General features: G+C 39.2%; 1 protein-coding gene across 4 annotated transcripts in view; it reads left to right on the top strand.

Annotated features, from left to right (window-relative positions):
* The first annotated feature begins 418 nt into the window (after window positions 1-418).
* Window positions 419-23,069, top strand: part of LOC133661672 (mitogen-activated protein kinase kinase kinase kinase 2-like) — a 45,122-nt gene continuing 22,471 nt past the window's right edge. For 2 of the 4 annotated variants that reach the window (XM_062065060.1, XM_062065058.1), the window contains exons 1-10: window positions 421-735; window positions 13,242-13,299; window positions 13,369-13,459; window positions 13,531-13,595; window positions 13,676-13,731; window positions 16,319-16,366; window positions 16,444-16,486; window positions 16,566-16,638; window positions 18,517-18,648; window positions 18,738-18,800. In XM_062065060.1, coding sequence (XP_061921044.1) covers window positions 643-735; window positions 13,242-13,299; window positions 13,369-13,459; window positions 13,531-13,595; window positions 13,676-13,731; window positions 16,319-16,366; window positions 16,444-16,486; window positions 16,566-16,638; window positions 18,517-18,648; window positions 18,738-18,800 — 722 coding nt within the window. In that variant the 5' untranslated portion in view covers window positions 421-642. Of the gene's footprint in view, window positions 736-13,241; window positions 13,300-13,368; window positions 13,460-13,530; window positions 13,596-13,675; window positions 13,732-16,318; window positions 16,367-16,443; window positions 16,487-16,565; window positions 16,639-18,516; window positions 18,649-18,737; window positions 18,801-23,069 lie in introns of all 4 variants that reach the window. The other 2 variants (XM_062065061.1, XM_062065059.1) reach the window with 2 other exon arrangements.

Raw genomic sequence — 23,069 nt, 5'->3', positions numbered from 1 at the left:
GAACAAGTCCATTCAATGATTTTGTGATTTTCTTTCCTTTAATTTGTTGATAATGATTAAACTCAGAACCAAACCAGACAAAGATTTGAGGCAAACCAAAAATAATTTGAGACCAATCTAGTATTATATTATCACAAAGATATAAGAATGTCAAAACAAAATAATATACTAATTCAATGTCATCGCATTAAATTGAGCAAAATTAAGTCAAGAGTGCAAAATATAGTAAAATGAAAATTTTCTCATTCAAATCATTTGTCGTGTTGCCAACAAAACTCTCCTGTGTTAACAAATAATACACGTATACACAATAAATTATGGGAAACATGTCGATCTTGTCGCACCAGTATCGAGCCACTATTGATACAGCCTGGTATCGATACAATTGATCTTTGTATCGCTCTGCCCACCTCGAGTGTTGATTGACTCTCTCTCTCTCAGTTGTTCCACGCAGCGTGGATGTGGACTTCTTTCGCGTTTGTGTCTCTCAACAAAATCTTTCCGTCCGTTTCGTCGGCGTCCGATGAGTTGTCTCGGCAGCGGGCTCGAAACGTCCCTCGTGTTCTTTGTCCTCGCGCAGACGTCCTGTCCTCTTCAGGCGGGATGTGCCGCTAGGAGCTCGGCGTCAGCCTGACGGAGGACATGGACAACATCGGGGTGTCGTTCCTCGACCCTCTGGACGACTACGAGCTCCTCCACAGGATTGGGTGCGGCACCTACGGGGATGTCTTCAAGGTGAGTCTTGTCGTCACACTTCTCTCATCTGCTTTCTTCAGCTGCCCTTTTTTTTTGTCCAACACTTCGTGCCAACACTAGTGACGCGCAAACTTGTGGCGGCAAGACACTTCTTGTTTCCAGAACGTTCTTGACAGTGCCGCTGACTTCCACGCATCACGGTAGTTATTCAAGGGAACAACGAACACGGTGTCCCTGGAGAAGTCTGGAAGTACAACCTTAAAACAGTAGCTCCTCAAATCCCGACATTAATTGGTTCTGTGACGGGGCTCTTGACTCAAAACACTTGTATCTCAAATCAACATCTCCTGTTAAAATTAATGGACATTTTTTTGTTGGGTTTTTTTCCCCCACAGCTCCCAAATTGCAAATTTTTAACATGTAACATGCAGAGTTTTGTAAAGTAATGTAATGATAATGTACAGTATTTACTAGGGATGTCCGATAATGGCTTTTTTTCCACCGATATTGTCCAACTCTTAATTACCGATATCGATACATACAGTCGTGGAATTAACACATTATTATGCCTAATTTGGACAACCAGGTATGGTGAAGATAAGGTCCTTTTTTAAAAAAAATAAAATAAAATAAGATAAATAAATTAAAAACATTTTCTTGAATAAAAAAAAGAAAGTAAAACAATATAAAAACAGTTACATAGAAACTAGTAATTAATGAAAATGAGTAAAATTAACTGTTAAAGGTTAGTACTATTAGTGGACCAGCAGCACGCACAGTCATGTGTGCTTACGGACTGTATCCCTTGCAGACTGTATTGATCTATATTGATATATAATGTAGGAACCAGAATATTAATAACAGAAAGAAACAACCCTTTTGTGTGAATGAGTGTAAATGGGACAGGGAGGTTTTTTGGGTTGGTGCACTAATTGTAAGTGTATCTTGTGTTTTTTATGTTGATTTAATAAAAAAAAAAAAAAAAAAAAAAAACCTGATACGATAATAAAAAAAACGATACCGATAATTTCCGATATTACATTTTAAAGCATTTATCAGCCTCACGCAACCTGTTCCCAACATCTACAAAGCAATTAACTACCGGCTTCCACCTACTGATATGGACGAGAATAACATGGTTACTCTGCCGAGCTCTAGACAGCACAGACACTCAACAACGGCACATTATTTGCGGATTAAAATGACTGGTTTGCAAAAAATATTTTTTACCCAAATAGGTGAAACTACATCATATCCCACGGCACACCAGACGGCACAGTGGTTGAAAAACACTGAGCTGGCTACACGCTCAGTCATGTTTTTGATGATTTATTTCTTTAATTTGATGAATGTCATCCGTTTCCTCTTAGCACTGTCCTTCAAACTCTCTTTTTTCTTCCCTGCCATGGTTGGAAAACAGAGTTATGTCGATCGCTGGCTACAAGCTAATGCTAGCGAGTAAGACCCAATGTTTTGGTGGAATATTACGGGGTTCACTGTGACATTTGCTACGCCAACTAATGGCGAGGAATGCTTGTAACTCAAATGTTTGCTGGAAACTTAAAGTATAACTATTAGCTAACACTCTTAAGTTCAGGTAGCACTGTACAGTTTTCATTCAATGTATTCAGTATATAGGAATACATACTTTTCTTGGTTTTACTTTATTCAACTTAATTATTTTATTTTCATTTGTAATTCATATTATACATACATGTAAAAAAACTTACTTATTGTGTAAACCAGGGATGTGAAACATGCGGCCCGCAGGCCTGTTCTGGCTGAACAGCTTCAAGATGAGTTTGCTGAGTGTAATATTGTGTTTTTAAATGAAAGAAACTGCTGTTCTTAATATGTCCACCGGATGTCGCAATAGCAATTCTGTTAGGCAAGCAAATAGTTTATACCAGAGCGGGCAAGTATACCAAGCAAGAGGTACACAATAAAGCGGGGCTGTGACTCCTCCTCCTCGACCCTGTAAAACAAACAGGAGTAAAATAAAGAATTGTTGATCCCAGTTAAAATGCTGCATGAGACAGTGCACATTGATATAGTTCTGTGAAAACTAATGTCTTCTGTGCAAATGCCAAGGAAGTGAACACTGGAAATGACAACTGAGGTAGTTGATACATAGAATAGTTTTTATTTATGCTTTATTTTGTTTTTGGTTCAATCCTAGATGGGCTGTGACTTAAAGTTGAACTGCTTTGTAGACACACCGATATTAAGTCTAAATTAATTGTGTTCTTCATGGTGTTTTTGAAACTTTCATTTTCCTCAGAATTTTCTACTAACTTGAAGTGTTTTGTCAAGGGGATTATTTGTGATATGTACATTTTCAGAATGTGCTTGTTTTATTTTGGGCCGAAGTAAAACAAAGAAAGCAATCTGAAGTTGTCCTAGTTTTATTTTTAAGTTATTATGCCATGATTTCACCCGTCCGGCCCACTTGGGAATAGATTTTCCTCCATGCGGCCCCTGGGCTAACTTGATTATGACAACCCTGGTATAAATGTTTCCAATTATTTAATCAAATTTCTTTAAAAAAAAAAATCTTCATTTAATCTTTTATATGATTTTGGAAATTAATTATGAATTTAAAAAAAAGTTGTATTTGTTTAATACATATGCAGTAGATCTGAAGAAAAAAACCTAGACTAATTTAGGCACCCATGAATTTGCCCATTTTTGACACACTACAAAGTGTGGCCCAGAGGTCATTTGAAGCCCACAGCTTTTCTTTTATTGGCACATTCTAATAATACAATTCAAAAGGAAAACTAAGAGAAAGAGCAAAAATAGCATACTATAAAGTGAAAAAGTTCATATGTTTTATATGTGTTATATTGTATATCTTTTATTCATTAAATATCTTTTACCTTTTAAAATGGTTTCTTTGTAAATATATTTTTTAAATATTAAACTGTTATAATTCTCTGTTAATTTTTTAATATATCAATTGAATTTAACTTTTTTGTATATGTACCATATATAGTGTAAGTTCCAGCTCTTTAGATGCCCCTGCAAAATGGACAACTATAATTAAACAAGAAAAAACAACAGCAAAAGTTGGAAAAAAGTCCTAATGTATTATAATTAAGTTTTAAATGTTAAAACTATAAATTATACTCAGTGGCGGACACTCTAGTGGTTAGAGTGTCCGCCCTGAGATCGATAGGTTGTGAGTTCAAACCCCGGCCGAGTCATACCAAAGACTATAAAAATGGGACCCATTACCTCCCTGCTTGGCACTCAGCATCAAGGGTTGGAATTGGGGGTTAAATCCCGGGCCCGGCACCGCTGCTGCCCACTGCTCCCCTCACCTCCCAGGGGGTGATCAAGGGCATGGGTCAAATGCAGAGGACAAATTTCACCACACCTAGTGTGTGTGTGTGACAATTATTGGTACTTTAACTTTAGTCACCACAAACAAATAATAATGAAAGATGATTGATAGGAGAACGGACGGAAACGCGGTCACGTCTCTTTCGTCTCCTGTGGTCCCGCCTCCATGTTATTATAAACGGGTTTTCTGTGGGGAAAAAAATACCATTTTCGTAAATCAAAAGTTCGAATTTTCCACAAATAAAGAAAAAAACATTTTTGATCAGAAATCTGCAAATATCTGGGACAGCAAAGGCTAAATCACAAATATGCAAGGATCCACTCTACATTTAAACTGTATATTATATTATATTTTTAGATTTTCCAGCTGTTTGGTTAGTCTAATGACATCCAATAGTCTGTCTTTACAAAATATATATCTATAATTACAGTAATTACTATTGGTACGGTTTTTTGTGTGTTTTTTTTTATTGTGCCAAACTGTATTGCTTTCTTTATGCACTCCAAATTACTGGATCATCACTAAATGACTCATGTAAAATTAAAAACATTTTTTTTAAAGAATTACAGTGGACTGGTGATGCGATATGTTAAATAAAGGTTGCATGTAAAAATAAAGTGAATTTGGATAAGAAAATGAACTAAATCAACTTAATGCAGCAAACAAATGAAGTGCAACTGTGTATGTTTTTTAATATTCATACATTATACACAAAACACTAGTCTTTACTCATTGTCTTCCTCCTATCCCTGTGTGCGTATGTTTACCAGCAGCATGACAAAGTCGTTCAAATAAGACGTAAATTCGTCCAACTGTTAAATGACAAGCTTTTCTCCGCGTCTCAGCAATTCTTATGTTAGGCATGTCATCTAATCTATACATTTATAAAAAGAGTGTATACATGAAAATACATTCGGTCATTTAAAGATGAATAAATACAGGAGTCACAAAGTGACATTGCACAACGGATATGAACTCAGCAAATAACGTAAAGCAGGAATTCTCAAACTGTGGTTCGCGCTTTATCTCGTGGTACGCCAAAGAATCACTTAAAAAAAAAAGAAGAAACATTAAAAAAAATTACTTTATTAAATATTGTAATGACGTGACTCAAGCCGTTATCAAATGTTTATTAGCCTTCAGTGGAAGTCGTTATAATCCAAAAATCTAAAATAAACAATTACGACGCAAACAGAGCCGCCTTATCATCTTACTTTTCTATCACTCAACACACGTGGGAACCGAAAGTTCTCCACGTTCTGCGCTTGCGTCCGCCCTTTCCCAGCCCCCCCAGCCAATCAACACGCAGAATACATGTAAACAAAGATGAACATTGGCAAAGAAAGCTGCACGTAACAATCATGCCTTCAAGACCATGGGAAACAACAACATCATTGAATAAACTACATGTGGAACATAACATAACATATCACCCAGTCCGTTACAATAGAAATAGAATTACAAAAATATTTAAAATATATTTTATTTTTCTATATTCAAACACAGTGTTACTGTTCAAACTGTATGTAATGTTACAGTGGCCAAAAGCATTGAATATACTTAGTAAATACAACCGCTGCCTTATTTTAATGAATACTTAAGTTAGAGTTAAAGTTAAAGTACCAATGATTGTCACACACACACTAGGTGAAATTTGTCCTCTGCATTTGACCCATTCCCTTGTTCACCCCCTGGGAGGTAAGGGGAGCAGTGGGCAGCAGCGGTGCCGCGCCCGGGAACTTAAGCCTACTATGCCACCGTATTTTAATGTTGGTCATTACGGTGGTACTTGGAGAGCAAGTGTTTTCTGAGGTGGTACTTGGTGAAAAAGTTTGAGAACCACTGACGTAAAGGATAGGACAAATGATATCAGATACCATATCTCAAAACTTTTAAACACCTTATAGCTGGACCGTTTCTCAAACAGGCTAATATTAGTTCATTGATTTATTTGCTCATCCTTTTACAGTATTCTCATGCTAAATTAAGTCAAAGTTAAAGTACCGATGATTGTCACACACACGAGGTGTAATGAAATTATTCTCTGCATTTTCCCATCACCCTTAATCACCCCCTGGGAGGTGAGGGGAGCAGTGAGCAGCAGCGGTGGCCGCGCCCGGTAATCATTTTTGGTGATTTAACCCCCAATTCCAACCCTTGATGCTGAGTGCCAAGCAGGGAGGTAATGGGTCCCATTTTTATAGTCTTTCGTATGACTCGGCCGGGGTTTGAACTCATGACCTACCGATCTCAGGGCGGACACTCTAACCATGTTTTTAGTGTTACGCCAACACACAGATGTCAGTCTTCTCTGAGTCTGTATATTCTTTTCTTGATAGAAAAAAAATTATCCTTTCTCTTTGAATGAAGAAAGAGTGCACGGAGAAACAATGGCACATTTTAGCCTCCCACTGTCGTCAGTGAGTCAGTGGGAGGTCAGACCTCTGCGCGTGTGACAGTGAGGGCCTTCATGAAGCTCACGTGAGGCCTGAAGCATCAAGAATCAGTCAAGAGATGAACATCTCAGGCTTGTGTAATACAAAAAAAGCAAATTCTCTCGCTTTTGGTGACAGGAAATGTGCTGCTAGAACAGGAAAGAAAACAGGAAGTGAGCGCAGGTTGTGATGACGTTCTGTGGCGGGTCGTGGATGCCAAAGTGAAAATGTGATGAATGGCGTCACTGCCAGGAGGCGAGGAAGTGGCCAACGTTACAATAGTGGTGCAGAAATATTGGGATGCTTACAGGAAGTGAAGAAAATAACAGTGTGTTCCACATCTTGTACTCACCTTTTCCAGCGAGGGCCACATGCAGAGAAAGAATAGAGAAAGACATACTTTAATGTAGGTCAATAAACATATTTGCTTTGTGCCATAGGAGAAATAACAGTTTCATATCTAATAATAATTCTTATTCATCTTTGTTATTTTAGTCTGTAGACTCGCCAAACGGCGCACTCATCCAAGTATTCCTTTGTGAAGCTGCCCTTGTTGTGGTTTCCTTGCCTCTTGTCTGTGGTCATTTGTGTCCCCAGTATTGTGGCTTCAAGTCTTTCAACTTCACAATAGGTACCAATGATAGTTACACACACACTAGGTGTGGTGAAATTAACCTCTGCATTTGACACATCCCCTTGTTCCACCCCCTGGGAGGTAAGGGGAGCAGTGAGCAGCAGCGGTGGCCGCGCTCGGGAATCATTCTGGTGATTTAACCCCCAATTCCAACTCTTGATGCTGAGTGCCAAGCAGGGAGGTAATGGGTTCCATTTTTATAGTATTTGGTATAACTAAGACACAGGTGCAACAAATATGGAATCTTCTGAGAGCTTTAGAGTTTAAGAATAACTTTTACTATGAGAAGAGAAGCGTTTTTAGTAGCTTGTCTGAAGTTTGTTAAAGTTAAGTTAAAGTACCACTGTGAAGAGGTTTCCCTCTTGTGGGTTCTCCTGACCGAAATAGATCTGCTCGGAAGCCCGGGGGTCTGGGTTGAACAATCTTTTATTGTGCTAACACACCAGGTCACAACTCTGCTCGGTGACTTTTAAATTCCTCAATGTCCAGTGTGCGTCTGCTGCATAACTCCAACTCCCAACAACAGTGTCTCGGCCCGGCTGCTTCTAATAAGCATGGCAGGTGATTGGATGATGAACCCCAGCTGGGTAATCCAATGACCTGCCAGCTGTGCTTTGAGGCCAGTCCTTACACACCCCGCTCCACGGCGGGCCCGCAGACCACGCCCCCCTCCACACACTGTTACCGAAGAATATAAAAATGGGACCCATTACATCCCTGCTTGGCACTCAGCATCAAGGGTTGGAATTGGGGATTAAATCACCAAAATGATTCCCGAGCGCAACAACCGCTGCTGCTCACTGCTCCCCTCGCCTCCCAGGGAGTGGAACAAGGGGATGGGTCAATTGCAGAGGGTAATTTCACCACACCTAGTGTGTGTGATCGAAACAACTTGGAACAAACCTTTACCACTAATGTACATACGAGGGGCACACACACGCATTTTCACAGAGAGTGTGTGTGTGTGTGTGTGTGTGTGTGTGTGTTGGGTCATAGGTCAATGGTCCCCTCGGTCGATTTACATGACTTCGGTGTGTGAGTGTGTATGACAAGTGGTCATAAAGAGGTACTGCAGTATATTCATGGGAAAATTCCTGACTTGTGTGAGTGGGCAATTATTTTGACTCGGGGGCCACATTTAGAGAAAAAAATGTGTCTGGGGGCCGGTATATCTATTTTTAGGAATACTACTACAAAACCTCACAATAATGTCTGATTGAATGCTAAAAACGTTATGACAGACCGCCTTAAAAAAACGTAATGGAATTTTACATTTTTTTATGAAGGATAAAACACTGAATATTGACAAAATATGAATGTCACACCCTTTTTGGATCGACATATTTTACAATCAACTGAAACGCAACAAAAATGCAACAAACAGTGAAATAAGAACATGAAGGGTACAAAATAAACCCACCTACAATCTGATATATCACTAAGCTTTAGAACTTTGTTGTGAAAATCTCCTTCCGCGTCTGTGGAAACGCTTCCCGCCCACACTGCTTGGTGCCTTGTCTGAGCTGCTGTGACTTAGATTACCATAGTAACTAATTATATTACCATAGTAACTAATTAGATTACCATAGTAACTAGTATATCATCCATAAGCGCAGATTCCAACCATTGAAATACTTTGTATAGTTGAAGACTTACGGTCATTAGAAAACATGACTGCACATCATAATGGCAGCTACACTTTCCATCTTAAATATCTAAAAAAAATTTTTGGGAATGACCGGCGGGCCAGATTGAAAAGCTTAACGGGTCGCATGTGGCCCCCGGGCCTTAATTTGCCCAGGTCTGGGGTATGGGGCCAGGGGATATTTGGCTAATGAATTTGACACATGCACACGCAGAGTAGCAAACTAATGCGAACGCTTTTCTTCAATTACATTTAGGGGAGAGATGGGATTTATGACTCTTTGAAGGGAGCCAGATCTTGAGGAGCCGTTCCTTTTAAAGGGGAATTTGGCCTATCGTTCACAGTCATTATGTGAGACTAGACGACATATGTCTTTTTTTTAATGCATTCTAACTTGTAAATAAAAGTCAGCTTACAACACAGCAAATGGAAGGTTCTCTAAAACCCAATGAAAACATCCAAAAACCGCCAACAATACTCCATTTACATTTTGTGACTTGAATATTAACCGAGTATTTGTGATATTGTTATTATAAGCGCTAAAGCAGACAAATTGAAATTGTGATGTATTATACTGTAAGTGTGTTCATGTTCGAAATAAACTAAAAGAAAGAAAGAAAGAAAGAAAGAAAGAAAGAAAGAAACCATTTATAGCAGTGCTGTGAGCTGCTTCCTCGCCTCAGTGCTCGTGAAAGTTTATTTTAGATTGTAAATAATGCCTCAACCCTGGATAGTAGAAGGCTGAGGGCGCAATCCGACAAGTTGGTACACTTTGACAGCCAATTTAACTCGGAAATGGCGGGAAAGACACGAAAAGACGCTTGGTTTTACCCCCTTTTTTGTTCGTGAGCATTATGAGTCTTTTTTTTCACCTAAATGGGAATATGTCAACATCCTAACAGTCGGCATCGCAGTGAGAGCAGACATTGCACAGTAAGTGATGTTCGATTATGTTTGTCGGCGCTCATAAAGTCTGCAGTGAGTAGTAATCAGTGCTGTTGTCGAAGGAAACGCAAAGGTTGTGATGCATTTTTGAAATAATGCGCCACGTATGCTTCAAATAATTAAAATACGTAAATATTAAATGTTATTATGAATGCTCCCATTACTACATTACATATATACTTACAGCATGTATATAAAACCATGATGGAGGTGTTTGGATGTTTTTTTAAGCGCTTTATAGGCAGAATAGAGCGACTCCCATAAGCTCGATTGTAAGTGGATTTATGATCGCATTTAATTACTATTTAGAATGCATAAAAAAAGAAAAGCATATGTGATTTTGTCTTACATAAGGATGGTGAATGATATGCAAAATTCCAAAAAAGTACAGTTCCCCTTTAAAGAGCCGTTCAAAAGACTGGCTCGTTGTTATTATTGTTTTTGTTGTTATCAAAGAAACAATCCCTGGTAGCAGTTATAAAATAAGTTGTGGATCAAAATCATTGAAATTTATAATTTAAATTTGTTTTGTTTTTTATTGTAAATATTCTATAAGTTGGTGCCGTATCCCCTTGCTTCAACATCATGCCCTCTTATTTCCAGTTTCTCGTTACAAAATGTCCGGAAAGGAGTAAGAAGAAGCAGATCTTATTTAATCCTACCCCTTTCCACTTAACAGCAATTACACACATTTGTTCACTTCCTGTTCTCAATCAGTACACAATTAAAATCCATAAACAATAAAGTTCTATTGAGAATTTATTTAACTATTTACTGAAATAGTTAAATAAGTTATAATTTACATGAGTGGAGTGAATTATATTTATATAACGCTTTTCTCTAGGGACTTAAAGCGCTTTCCATAGAGAAACCCATTATCTAAGTGACATTTAAACCAGTGTGGGTGACACTGGGAGTAGGTGGGTAAAGTATCTTGCCCAAGAACACAACGGCAGTGACTAGGATGGCAGATGCGGGGATCGAACCTCAAGTTGCTGGCATGGCTTAGTTCAAGATTTTCACCCGGATTCTTCTTCTTTGTACTTTGTAAACACTTGTAGTAGTTTAAAGAATTTCTTAAACTGGATCATGTTAGTACATTGTTTGACTTCTTTACGTAATCCATTATATAATTTAATTCCACACACTGTCTGATATGCTAAAGTTCCTAAATGTTGTACGTGTAAACAAAGGCCTTAAATGTATTTTTTCTGTCAGGTCATATTTCTCCTCTTTTGTTGAGAAGAACGGTTGTATAGTTTCTTTGTGCATAATTTTAGCTGTTTGCAAATGCACCAAATCATTGAATTTCAATATTTTGGATTAAATCACAAGAGCAGAAAAATATGCACATATTAAGAAAGAAAAACATATAATTAAAAAGTTTTTTGGTTTTTTTTAACTGCCGCTGCTTGCCTGCTAAGCTAACAAAAACAGCTCAAACTAAAATGCCTGTGAGACTCAGTCACATGTCACTTGGCAACAGGCACTGCCTTTTAAAGGCACACACACACTGTTATAAATGGGTTATACTTGTATAGCGCTTTTCTACCTTCAAGGTACTCAAAGCGCTTTGACTGTATTTCCACATTTACCCATTCACACACACATTCACACACACATTCACACACTGATGGCGGGAGCTGCCATGCAAGGTGCTAACCAGCAGCCATCAGAGGCAAAGGGTGAAGTGTCTTGCCCAAGGACACAACGGGCGTGACAAGGAAGGTAGAAGGTGGGAATTGAACCCCAGTAACCAGCAACACTCCGATTGCTGGCACAGCCACTCTACCAACTTCGCCACGCCGTCCCTGTTCTCATATATATATATATATATATATATATATATATATATATATATATATATATATATATATATATATACTGTATATATATACATACTGTATATACATACATATGTCATTTTTTCTATTTATATATACACTTTATATGAAACTTATCAGATATTTGAAATAACGCATTCATTATTTTTCCTATTAATTAATTACATTTATTAAAGAGTAATTCTGTTAATAATTGAATTACTTTTTGGTAAAGTAACAAGCAACCATAATTAAATACGTTTTAAAAGTCTTTTTCAGCACACAGCCTGTCACACAGCATCATGAAGCAGTTGGCAGGTTGGTGTTCCTGGCTAAAACCTTTGTGTTTATGTCCTATAATAATGTTTACCTATATAAACATCGTTATTAAAGGTAAATTATTTTCATGTTGCTGCTGACGTTTAAACGTGTCCTCTTAAACCAGGGCACTTTATTTCACATTTTGTTCTTTTGTGATTTTATTATCTTAAGTATCAAGCATAGGTAAATGTTTTTTTTAAGGAAGATTGGAGATTATATTTGACTTTTATTATATTATTGTCAAGGCTTTTCCTTTTTTATTATCTCAAAACACCTCTTAAGTTGGGATCCTATTATTCAAAACCTGCTTTTCTTATTTGTTGGTACCTATTTTGTGTATTTGGGATCCCCATCAGTCCTTAAAACGTAAAATCAAAGCATGGTGGAGATATTTAGTTACATCAACGGATATTTCCATGTATGGGTTAGGTTATGGGCCAAACTATATCGGGATTTGAGTTTTGATCCATAACACCCAGCCCTACACTCCTGTTAGCGACAGTGCTAAGTTAACACAGTGTAGGGAGGTTCTCTGTGTTTAATTGAGTGTTACAGTAGGCCTTATGATGCATTGTGTTTATACGTATGAGTGCACAAGTGTATCTTGTTTAAGTGTAAATATTGAAATTGTGATATTTAAGAAATTTATTTTTGGTCTTAAATTTTTTCAGTTCTACAAAAAATGTTCTGTGCTACTAGTTCTTTTCATTTCGTAGCACCGTTGCTACGAGTTAAAAAGCTAAGCGTACAGCCCTGGTTATTAATACAAGACAATGCTCTATATAAAATAAATGATTTCATCACTTATGTTGTGATGTGGCACTATATAAAGGGGTGGTAGTTCCCCCCTAATATAATGGCAGGAGAAGCACTGTGTCATCATCATTGTGGTGAGAGGGCTCCAGCCCAGTTGCTGCCTGTCACATAAATCAGCCTGTAAACTGCTGACTAGTGCTTTTGTGTTTAGCTACTACGGGCTTCTAGCACTTTCTGTTGTTGGTACGAGTCACTGACAATATTTGTGCTGGAGGATTTTCATCTGTCCGAGGGTATAAAAGCAACAATATGTAAGTCTTGGGTTTCAAGATTACAGCTTGTAAATTGTGCGTATAATGTTATGGTGAGAATAGGGTCTGTTGTTGCCACGGTGACCCTACTCTAGTGACCAGCCAGGACTCATGTCATGTAAGGTTCCCATGTTGCAAACACAATAAAATGTATAGATGGTATTTTTTACATTTTTGTCAGGTCTTCTGCATCTTTTTGTGTTTGTGGGCTGGCAACAACATGACTTTATGCCTTTCAGATGGTTTTAAAGAGAAAATAAGCACGGGAGTTTTTTTTGACGCGGTTCCAATCTTTCTATATTGAGCACCGTCTTATTTTCCTCGTCCAGGCTCGCAACATCCGCACATCCAAACTGGCAGCCATCAAGATTGTCAAGTTGGACCCAGGTCAGTCTCGCAGTGTGCGTTAGGGTGTTTATTATGTACATTTTAAATTTTGCTTGTCCTCTTGTGCAGGCGATGACATCACATCCATCCAACAGGAGATCACCATGATGAAGGAGTGCAAGCATAAAAACATTGTGGCTTACTTTGGCAGTTACCACAGGTGCCTTTACTTCTTGAAGCATGTTTTTTTTATTATGTGAAACGGTTAAGACATGTTGTGTCACTCGGCAGGAACACCAAACTGTGGATTTGCATGGAGTACTGCGGGGGAGGCTCCCTTCAGGATATATACCATGGTACAAATACTGTATATTTATATTTATGTTGTTTTCTTGTTGACTGTCAGACCTTTTATTAATCCTATTGCTTTGGACAGTGACCGGCCCATTGAAGGAGAAACAGATTGCATACGTGTGCAGGGAGACTCTCCAGGTAAAACAAGGTTACTTTACGAAATGTTACATAACGTCATCACAAGGACTCATGTACGATCCAAAACCTAAAACACAATAAAACACATGCAACAAAAAAAAGTTTTGCCAAATTACAATGAAGTTAGCCAAGTTTTCAGGGGCGTAATTATATAACTGTAAGTCAGCGCAGTGTAGCAGCCATGCTAAGCGACGTGTCTACGTGGCGGTCATCTTAGCAGGGGTCATTTTCCCATTTATGAAATGCAATACACTCTGATGTATATTGAAAATAATTCATAACTTGATACATTTTCATGTGGTTTACTTTATTGCCACCTTAGAAAACAAGTGCTTTTAATAAACATTTTATTTTTTTTGTGGGAAAAAAAAGTCTTACCTATGAAACATTGTTCCCAGTGTCCTTGTTTCAACTGTACAGCATATTTTCGAACCATATGCAGTCGGGTTGGGAACAACTCATGATCTGAAATGAATCCAATTCCTGAGTTGATGAGTCGATACAGAATCGATCCAGCAAAATTCTTGATTTCAATCGATTTTCGCAATATATAATTTGGTATTAAATTTACAATTTACACAGCTCCTCTTGGCTGCTGACATGCGATGTACACGCACAGCAAGTAAGCACGGAGATGGAGGGGGAAAAAAATTATAGAAATTAAAAATTTATTATTGAAAAAATATTTATAAATAATTTGTTATTACTTCATTTTTTGGGGTAGATTTTTAAATATTAGGAATCGATTTAGAATCTAAATAAATGTGAATTGTTTTTGTTTTTTGAGCACCCCTAGTATGCAGTACGGCGTTCTATGATCAGGGGCACCACACAACAGGGATATCTGTTTTCAAAGACTTAAAAGGGCCATAACCTTCTCATTTCAGGGCTTTATGTTATATCCCTGTGGGCCACTATTGTAAGTTTATTTGAATTCAATATTCCATAAATCACAAGTTGTGCACCATTCAGGGAAAATCTGCATTTTTATGCTCATGCTCAGATTCAGCAGCCTTTTCCGCGACCACGTCTACTCTATTGTGAGTGGTCGGTGGCTGGGGATCACAAAACAGCTGTATGTGAAATGGCCAAGGAGCATCGACTGTGACGAAGGTCTTTAGCTTCCCAGAAAACAGAATATATTCCCACTGCTGACTTTTTCTGATTTAGATAGACAATTCTTACATCCGATAAAACTTTCCCTTAGCCATTTCAAGAAAAAGACGCCAATTCAGGGCTATTCGAAGTTTTAGTAGTGGCATAACAATGACAGTAGGGATAACTTAAAACACACCAATCTCATGATAGAGATGAGAACCAGAGCATGTTGATGTGATTGTACAATTTTTCTTTGCTTATTTTCTCTGTGAAATTGTTTTAAGGTCTTCGTTTGTTTTTTCTTTTTCTTTTTCTTTCTGTTTGGAGCATTTGGACCTTGCTGAACTTTTGCGTCTGTCGGCCACCTACTCATGTGTTTTCCAGCAGATACATTGTGTTTGAAGCACTATCTGTAAATATGACCGACCTTGTTCAGGGTTTCGTTTATAATCTGCACTTAATCCACCGTAATCTACATGCTGGTGATTTTCACGCTTAATCTCCACTCTTAATGCCCTTTTTGTGACCACGCCCACTTGTTCCTTTTGCTTCACTTCATTCTGATTACTCCTGTTTACTAGGGGTGTAACGAGTCGTTTCAACTCTGATTCAAATCCTAATTTGAGGTTGCAATATGATTCAGGGGCGATATTAGTTTATTTAGAAACAATACGATCTGAAACGATTCAGTGAGTTGAAATCGATTCAGTAACTTTAACCTAAAATTCAACCAGTATGACATACTGGATACTGAACACTGCAGGTGAAGTTTTACTATATCTTTATAATCTGTAACTCGTATATATTCTAATTCTATTATTAAATTCGATGCAGTCAGACCGGATGTAGAGCATAGCACTTGTATTGAGAAAGTGTGTGGTTAGTTTTGGATCGCTTGAGAACTGAAATGTGTGACGTGATGGGGAGAGAGACAAAGTTGGATGTAAATAGGTGTCTCAGAAAAGTATTTCACAAAAGTTCTTATTTTACAACCGTTTCATTTAATTGTTGCATCTATTATTTTTATTAGTGTATTTTATATGTCCTTCATGTATACTGTGAGTGACCTAGTAGTTAATTTATGTATATTTTAGGTAGGTATAAAATCAGACTTGCACTATAAAACTTAACTCACTGTCTCATAACCCGAGGTCTCGCCTGTTCCTCCAATGAGGAGAGACAGGTGAGTATTGTACAATAAGAATGTATCTTTAGAACCAGTTAAATTTGAAACACACTTTTTTACAAGCTCTATAAGCAGGGGGTCCCTGCTCCATTTCTCTATTAGTTTGGGTGACCTTGGCTTGGAAAATGTTGAAGACCCCTGCACTTGACTACACCAATGCAATACTAACAAAATAGAAGTGTGTTTGAAGGGCACCATTTGTTTTGGTAATATTTTGCTTCATTAGTTTGACAAGCGGTAGAAAATGGATGGATGGATGGATGGAGTTTGTGCTATGATGCAACATTCTATATACTTTTCCAGGGTTTGTATCATCTGCATGAAACGGGCAAAATGCATAGAGACATCAAGGTAACATTTTTTATTTACAATGTTTTTTGGTTGTTTCTTAATGCTTCATGTTTAAAAATGCAATGTGTTCCCTGTAGGGCGCCAACATCCTTTTGACAGAGCGAGGAGACGTCAAACTTGGTCAGTTATGACCTGCTTCCAACACAATTAGTATTGATAAAATGACCGTCATGATTATGTGTGTGCGTGTGCTTTTCAGCGGATTTTGGTGTGGCTGCAGAGATCAGCGCTTCTGTGGCCAAAAGGAAGTCTTTCATAGGAACGCCTTACTGGTAGGATCACACACAGGGCCGCCGCGACCAACAGGCCGAACACAGACTGTGCGTGCGGGCCCCGTTATGCATGACGAAGCGCATGTAAAAATGAGTGCTTCATATGAAATGTTACTGCAAGCGTATTCCTACCTGCTTCCTGCTCTGTCACTGGTAAGACTGCTGTCTTACATAATTAAGGCTTGTCTTGTAAGTCAGAAAATACTGGGTTCAAATCCCAGTCGGAGTTGAGGAACTAGGTTTTTTGAATTGATGTTTTGACAATGATAAAATTATTATTTTACACACAAAATATTATAATTGAACATTGAATTGAATTGAACATGAATTTAATTTATTGTAAAACATGCATAATATTCAATTCAAGTTCGTTTTAAAAATGTATAAAACTAATTTCAAATGAAAAAAAAAAGTGTGAAAACAAATTCAGTGGGAGGGCTTCAAACAAAAATGTTGCTTCAGGCCCCAATTTAGCCTGCGGTGGCCCTGACCACACACAGTAAGCTGCAAACAACAAAGCTCCAGAAAGCTACCTTGAGGAACTCCAACCACAGATTGATTTAGTGCCTGTATCTATCTGTGTTGGCCCTGCGATGAGGTGGCGACTTGTCCAGGGTGTACCCCGCCTTCCACCCGAATGCAGCTGGGATAGGCTCCAGCACCCCCCGTGACCTCGAGAGGGACAAGCAGTAAAAAATGGATGGATGGAACTTAAAGGTTCAGTTTGCAGAAGGCTCTGAATTAGAGATGTGACGTTCGCGAACGAGTCGGGTCCTTCAAGTGATCGATAAGAACCGATTTGCTGTTGAAATGCGTTCGTTTGAAAGCCGTTTTTTATGCAAATTGCCCTCGCTGGACTCTCAGAATGACAATGAGAACAGCTTTATTGTCTTTATATATTGAAGGAGTAATGACTTCACAGAGTTAGTCATCCCAGAAGGCTCTATTCATGTGTAAGCAATCCTGCGCACGCACTCACGCAGACAGCTCACTTAGGGGAGGAGTTTAAAAAACACCTGAAATTACTGCAGCCTACTATCCACTTTATTCGGAATTACAAAAAGATATTAGCATCTGGAAAAGAAAACAAAAGTCGAAGGAAACATAGCATTTTGATGAACTTCCACGCAATCCGCGGGGGTGATGACATACAAGGTAAAGCGGACATAGTGACATCACTGTCAAAAAATGGGGAATGTTAACAATTAAAACAAAATCCAAATTAGATAATTATCAATATTCAAAATAATTCTCACATATAGTGTCTATATTGTTGTAATGTATACATTTTGATTTATTGACCAAACGTTTATCTTATTACTGCCACGAGTGATTGTTTCCTTTATGAAAACAAGTTGCTTCAAAAATAAATAAATATAGAAAGGAGCGAGTCTTTTGAACGGCTCTTTTAAAGGAACGGCTCCTCAAGATCCGGCTCTCTTCAAAGAGCCATAAATCCCACCTCTACTCCAAATTACATTTTTTGAAAGCCTAAACTGTAAGAACACCACATACAGCTCGGATATGTTACCAATAGTTGTTTGAGAGAACAGGTTTTTCAAATACATGTTTACACTTATCACAATCAGAAGTTGTCAATCATACGTGTATCGCGCAAATGTGCATGCCTGTCACCTGTGCACAAGGATGGTTGTTTTATTTTCATTCCTGTTGGACCAGTGAGTGAATGTCATAGACACTTCCAACAACAGTGCTGTTGTAACATTACATTATCATTTTGCGGCATGTATGTATTAGTTGGACGTAGTTTGCACGGTCTGTTATAATTCTCTCAGCTTGTTGGAACGTGATCTCCCTCTAGGCAGCCATCTATCCATGACATCTATGTGTGACTCTCTGCTTCCTGTGTGTGTGCAGGATGGCTCCAGAGGTGGCGGCCGTGGAGAAGAAGGGCGGCTATAACCACCTGTGCGACATCTGGGCCGTCGGCATCACAGCCATCGAGCTGGCCGAGCTCCAGCCCCCCATGTTTGACCTCCACCCAATGAGGTGTGGCACCACAGACCTCTGCCTTGTTTTTTCTCGTTTTGGCTTGTGGTCAGCAGCCACATTGAACTCTTTGTGCTCTTGTATTTCAGGGCTTTGATGTTGATGTCCAAGAGCAGCTTTCAACCACCAAAGCTAAAGGAGAAAACTAAATGGTGAGTGTTTTTTTTCTCACCTCACTGGTTTTCCCCCTCAAATGTCCCATCATTCCAAATCAGTGAAGAAGCTTAAGTGCAGAGCTTTTAAAAATATATATTTATATATACTGTATATATATATATATATATATATATATATATATATATATATATATATATATATATATATATATATATATATCTATATATATATATATATATATATATATATATATATATATATACAGGTATATATATATATGTGTATGTGTATGTGTGTATACATATATTTGTGTGTATATACAGTATATGTATATATATGAATATGTGTGTGTATATATATATATATATATATATATATATATATGTATGTATGTATGTATGTTGTTGCGTTTGACCAGATGTTCCTCCAAGTGGGATGTAAAACGCTGGTCAGTCCCAAGTTCCTTAATGACATATCAACTGAACTCAAACGGTACCACCAAGCACAGAATAGGTATTTTGTATTTTTATTGTCAAAGCTTTGGCAATAATGAGACCAGCCTCGAACAACACATACAAATGCGCAGCCCAAGTTGATCTGGCCTTCCACAGGCCAAAAGCAACTCTTTTCACACAAAGAAAGCCCGCCTTTCCCCTCCCCCCAACACTGATAAGAAGAGAGATTTGGGGGTTGTGTTCACATTCCTGATGGTTTACGACCCTATCTAACCAGGCAATCTGAAGACAAAGAGAAACTAGTATACAGAGTAAAATTAAGGAAAGAAATGAGCTGATTCAAACATGATTATGAATAAAGAAATAGCTCTTAAACATATGCATTATCTACAATCCCCCTTCAGATCTTATCCAAAAGATCTCTCCTACGAGAGCAACACCTCTAAAGCACGCCCCACATTAAAGTAGGTGCTGTAGTTTTTTTTTTCTTTGAGCAAGCTAGCAATAAAACAACAGCATATTTACATGGATGACAGATGGAGGGAGTCCACGTCAATGTCGTCATGGTCAGGGAAGGAAATCAACAATTCTCGAAAGTCTCCATTTTGCTTGACCCCCTTCAAAGACATAACGAGCCCAGAAACAGGGTGGGGTTGACCTTCTACAGCTCTAACAATGATGCGGGTGCATAGAGACTTAGCACAAGGGGCGATAAAGCAACCGCAAGAGGCTATAATGGCCAAGAAAACTCCAATGGAGACCAGGACAGACTTAATTAGGTCAGTCCACCTGCCAAATGTGCTTTGGAGCCAATCTTTAAAGGGGTCAGAGACCCCTGAAACTTCAGTAAGTTCCTTAGACAGGGCCTGGAGGCCCTCTAAGGCCCTCTGAACTGAGCCATCTGGTGCAGTGTTGTTAGGAATGAAGGTACAGCATTGGTCACCAAACATTGCACACACGCCTTCTTCCTTGGCTAGGATGCGGTCAAGGGCTATGCGGTTCTGGATGGCCATGAGAGAGGTCGGGGCAAGTTGTTCAGCAAGTCCCTCAACGGCGTCACGAGTCAGGTTGGTCAGTCTTCACAGATTATAAAAAACATAGTTAATGCGTTCTACATTTTTAGTAGCAGTCACAGGGAAAATAGCACCAATGATAGGAAGGTTCTCGAAACCTGCACAGGATTCACACCACAATTTGTGTTGTGAGGGGACCCCTCTTGGTTGTCCAATTGCATCAAAGTAAACACCATCAGGGTTTCTCATCAGATCAAAGGAGCCCTTTACACTCCTCCGAGATAAAACATGGCGGCGTCGGCGAGAAGTTAGAGAGGCCGCTGAGACAGGAGTTACAAGGGGAGTTAATTTGGTACCCACTAGGGTGAGTGGGGTCACCAGTCTAACCATAGCACAAAACCCTACGGATAACGTTGGGATTCTAATGTACAATCTGTGCTCCCCACAATACCAGAATAAGTCAGCTCGTGCCCAAGGGCCTATCCTTGAGCCATCTATCAGTGTGGTGCACCAGGAAGGGTTAATGTCACCCAATTTGTTGGGGGACGAAGAGGGTCCTTTGAGTTGAAAACACGTGTAATTCAGCTTTTGGGCCACAAATGGAAGAAGTCGGGTGGCATTGTCAACAGAAGGGTACACATGTCAGTCAACTTAAAAGGGGCGGGGTAAGTGTGGGGAAAAGGACGTCCAGCGGAACAAGCAACACAGTCACCCAGGTTTTGGCATCCACCTGAGCCACAGGTTTACCTGTACCCGCTCCTAAGGTCAAAGTTACCAGGCCTTCGGTGGTGATGTCATTAGCACGCACAGATGTGAGAGCCTTTGAAACACCACCAAGGTGGGGTGGTACTTTAGGTGCTACAGAGGGTGTAGAGGTAGTTAACGCCCTCTCAAGGACATTAATTTTAATAATTCCTTTAGAGTCTGTATCAGTCAGGTCAACCCCCAAAACAACATAAAAGGGACGATGGGCACCACTTACCATAGTATGTTGTCTGCATCCGACACCGATGGTTCAGGGTTGAGTCGTCACAAATATAGAGGTTATTACCACGGTAATAGCTATTGTGTCCCCCGTAATTAATCACACTGCATAGGTCAAAAAATAAGTCTTGCTATCCTCTTTGACCCAGTCTATTTAAAGTCCGCTGTTTGTTCTTAGACACATGTCAGTCACTGTCGTCAGGAAGGAAGAACTGAGACACAAAGACAGTAGAACACGCCCAAGCACCAGTCCGTCAGGGAACACTACCGGGTGTGACATCCTGCTTTTCGTCTATCAAAATCAGAGTAATTCAGGTAACGAAACGGGGATGAACATCAAACTTTTCACTTAATATAACGACACAGATAGTTATGCTGAAAACAAGCAAGAGAAATTGGATAACTTCGAGTATAAAGGCTGGTCTCAAATAAGGATATACAATATAGAAGTTAAAAAGAGTAATATAGGTAGAAAATCTCTCTCTCAGCGTCGTCTTCTGGGCTGTAGGATTATGTGTGTGTAATTAAAGCCTCGCTCTTCTATGACACTAAAAATGAGTCGTTTTCTGCTCCCGTTCTTCTTCAGCTGCCTCAGGCTCAAAAGGCGCTGCTGGGGGTCGAGTGGGGCAGATGTAGTGGCGATGTCAGCAATGACATCCGCTGGTAATCTGTCAGGTTCTTCAGCAGGAGTGTAGAGGGAGAGGTGGTACCAGGTGTCCCCTTTTCCAGCTAGTCGAAGGGCGTGAGACGTCCGTTCCACGACCTTGAAGGGACCACCTGGGCTCCGTCCACTTGCGTTTGATGACCTTGATCTTGACCCTCTCAGCGGCCGGAAGGGAATCTGGAGTGGCGGGCTGTCATCCTCGTATCTGTACAGAAGAACTGGCACACAAATTCTGCATTTTTTGTGTAAAATACCATTTTGGTTTTACGCTGAGTCCTCCTTCCATGGGGGGCTGCTGGTCCTGTGAATGGCTGACCTGTATGCAGCTCATAGGGTGAAAAAACTCAAAGGGCGGTAAAACAGTTTTATTCACGGACCTTCGAATGATCATTAACACTAATTGCAACATGTCAATCCAATTAAATTTGGTCTGTGCACAGATTTTAGCCAATTAGTTTTTAATGTTCTGGTCCATCCTTTCAACCTTACCTTGGGACTCAGGATGGTACCCCAAACCTGTGTTCTAGTCCGAAAGCCTTTTCGACCAAGGCTAAGTGATGTTTTTTTTTTTTTTAAATGGTTGCCGTTGTCTGACCTAATCTTTTTGGGGAAACCATGTCGGGGTACTAGGTCATTCACAAGTCATTTAATTACTGATGTTGCATCCTCTTTTGAGGCTGTTGTTGCTTCCGGCCAACCACTGTGATTGTCAACACAAGTCAGTACGTACCTTTTCCCTTGTACCGTATTGATCATATCAGTGAAATCAAAGACTATACATGATTCACCCTGACCTCCTCCATATTCTAAATTTGATCTACTAAACTACTATCGATGTGTAAAATCGTTATTTTCAAATTAAAATTAGTTATAACTTCTTACCCACGGTAAAAACGTTAAAACTATGGAATGTGTCAGAGTCGGATGATTGTCGATTTTGTTCCAAGGAGTCTGTATCCACCCTCACTCACCCCCTTCTGTTTCTGAAAAAAAGACTGTGTTAGTCATACTATCACTTTCAGAAACATCTAAGAAAAAGGTCAGCTAATAGTCAAGTAGCGGAGGACAGGTCATGTTTGAGGTCAATGATTGTCTCTTTAGCCTCTATGGTCCACTGGGGGGTGTTGTTAGGGTAGGGGACCCCTTAGCAATATCACAAATAACTCAAACTCAACTAAACCCTAGCTT

This window comes from Entelurus aequoreus, linkage group LG12 (genome assembly GCF_033978785.1).
Source record: "Entelurus aequoreus isolate RoL-2023_Sb linkage group LG12, RoL_Eaeq_v1.1, whole genome shotgun sequence".
Lineage (NCBI taxonomy): Eukaryota > Metazoa > Chordata > Actinopteri > Syngnathiformes > Syngnathidae > Entelurus > Entelurus aequoreus.
Note: the sequence above shows the minus strand (reverse complement) of the source record. Positions and strands in the feature narration are given on the sequence as shown.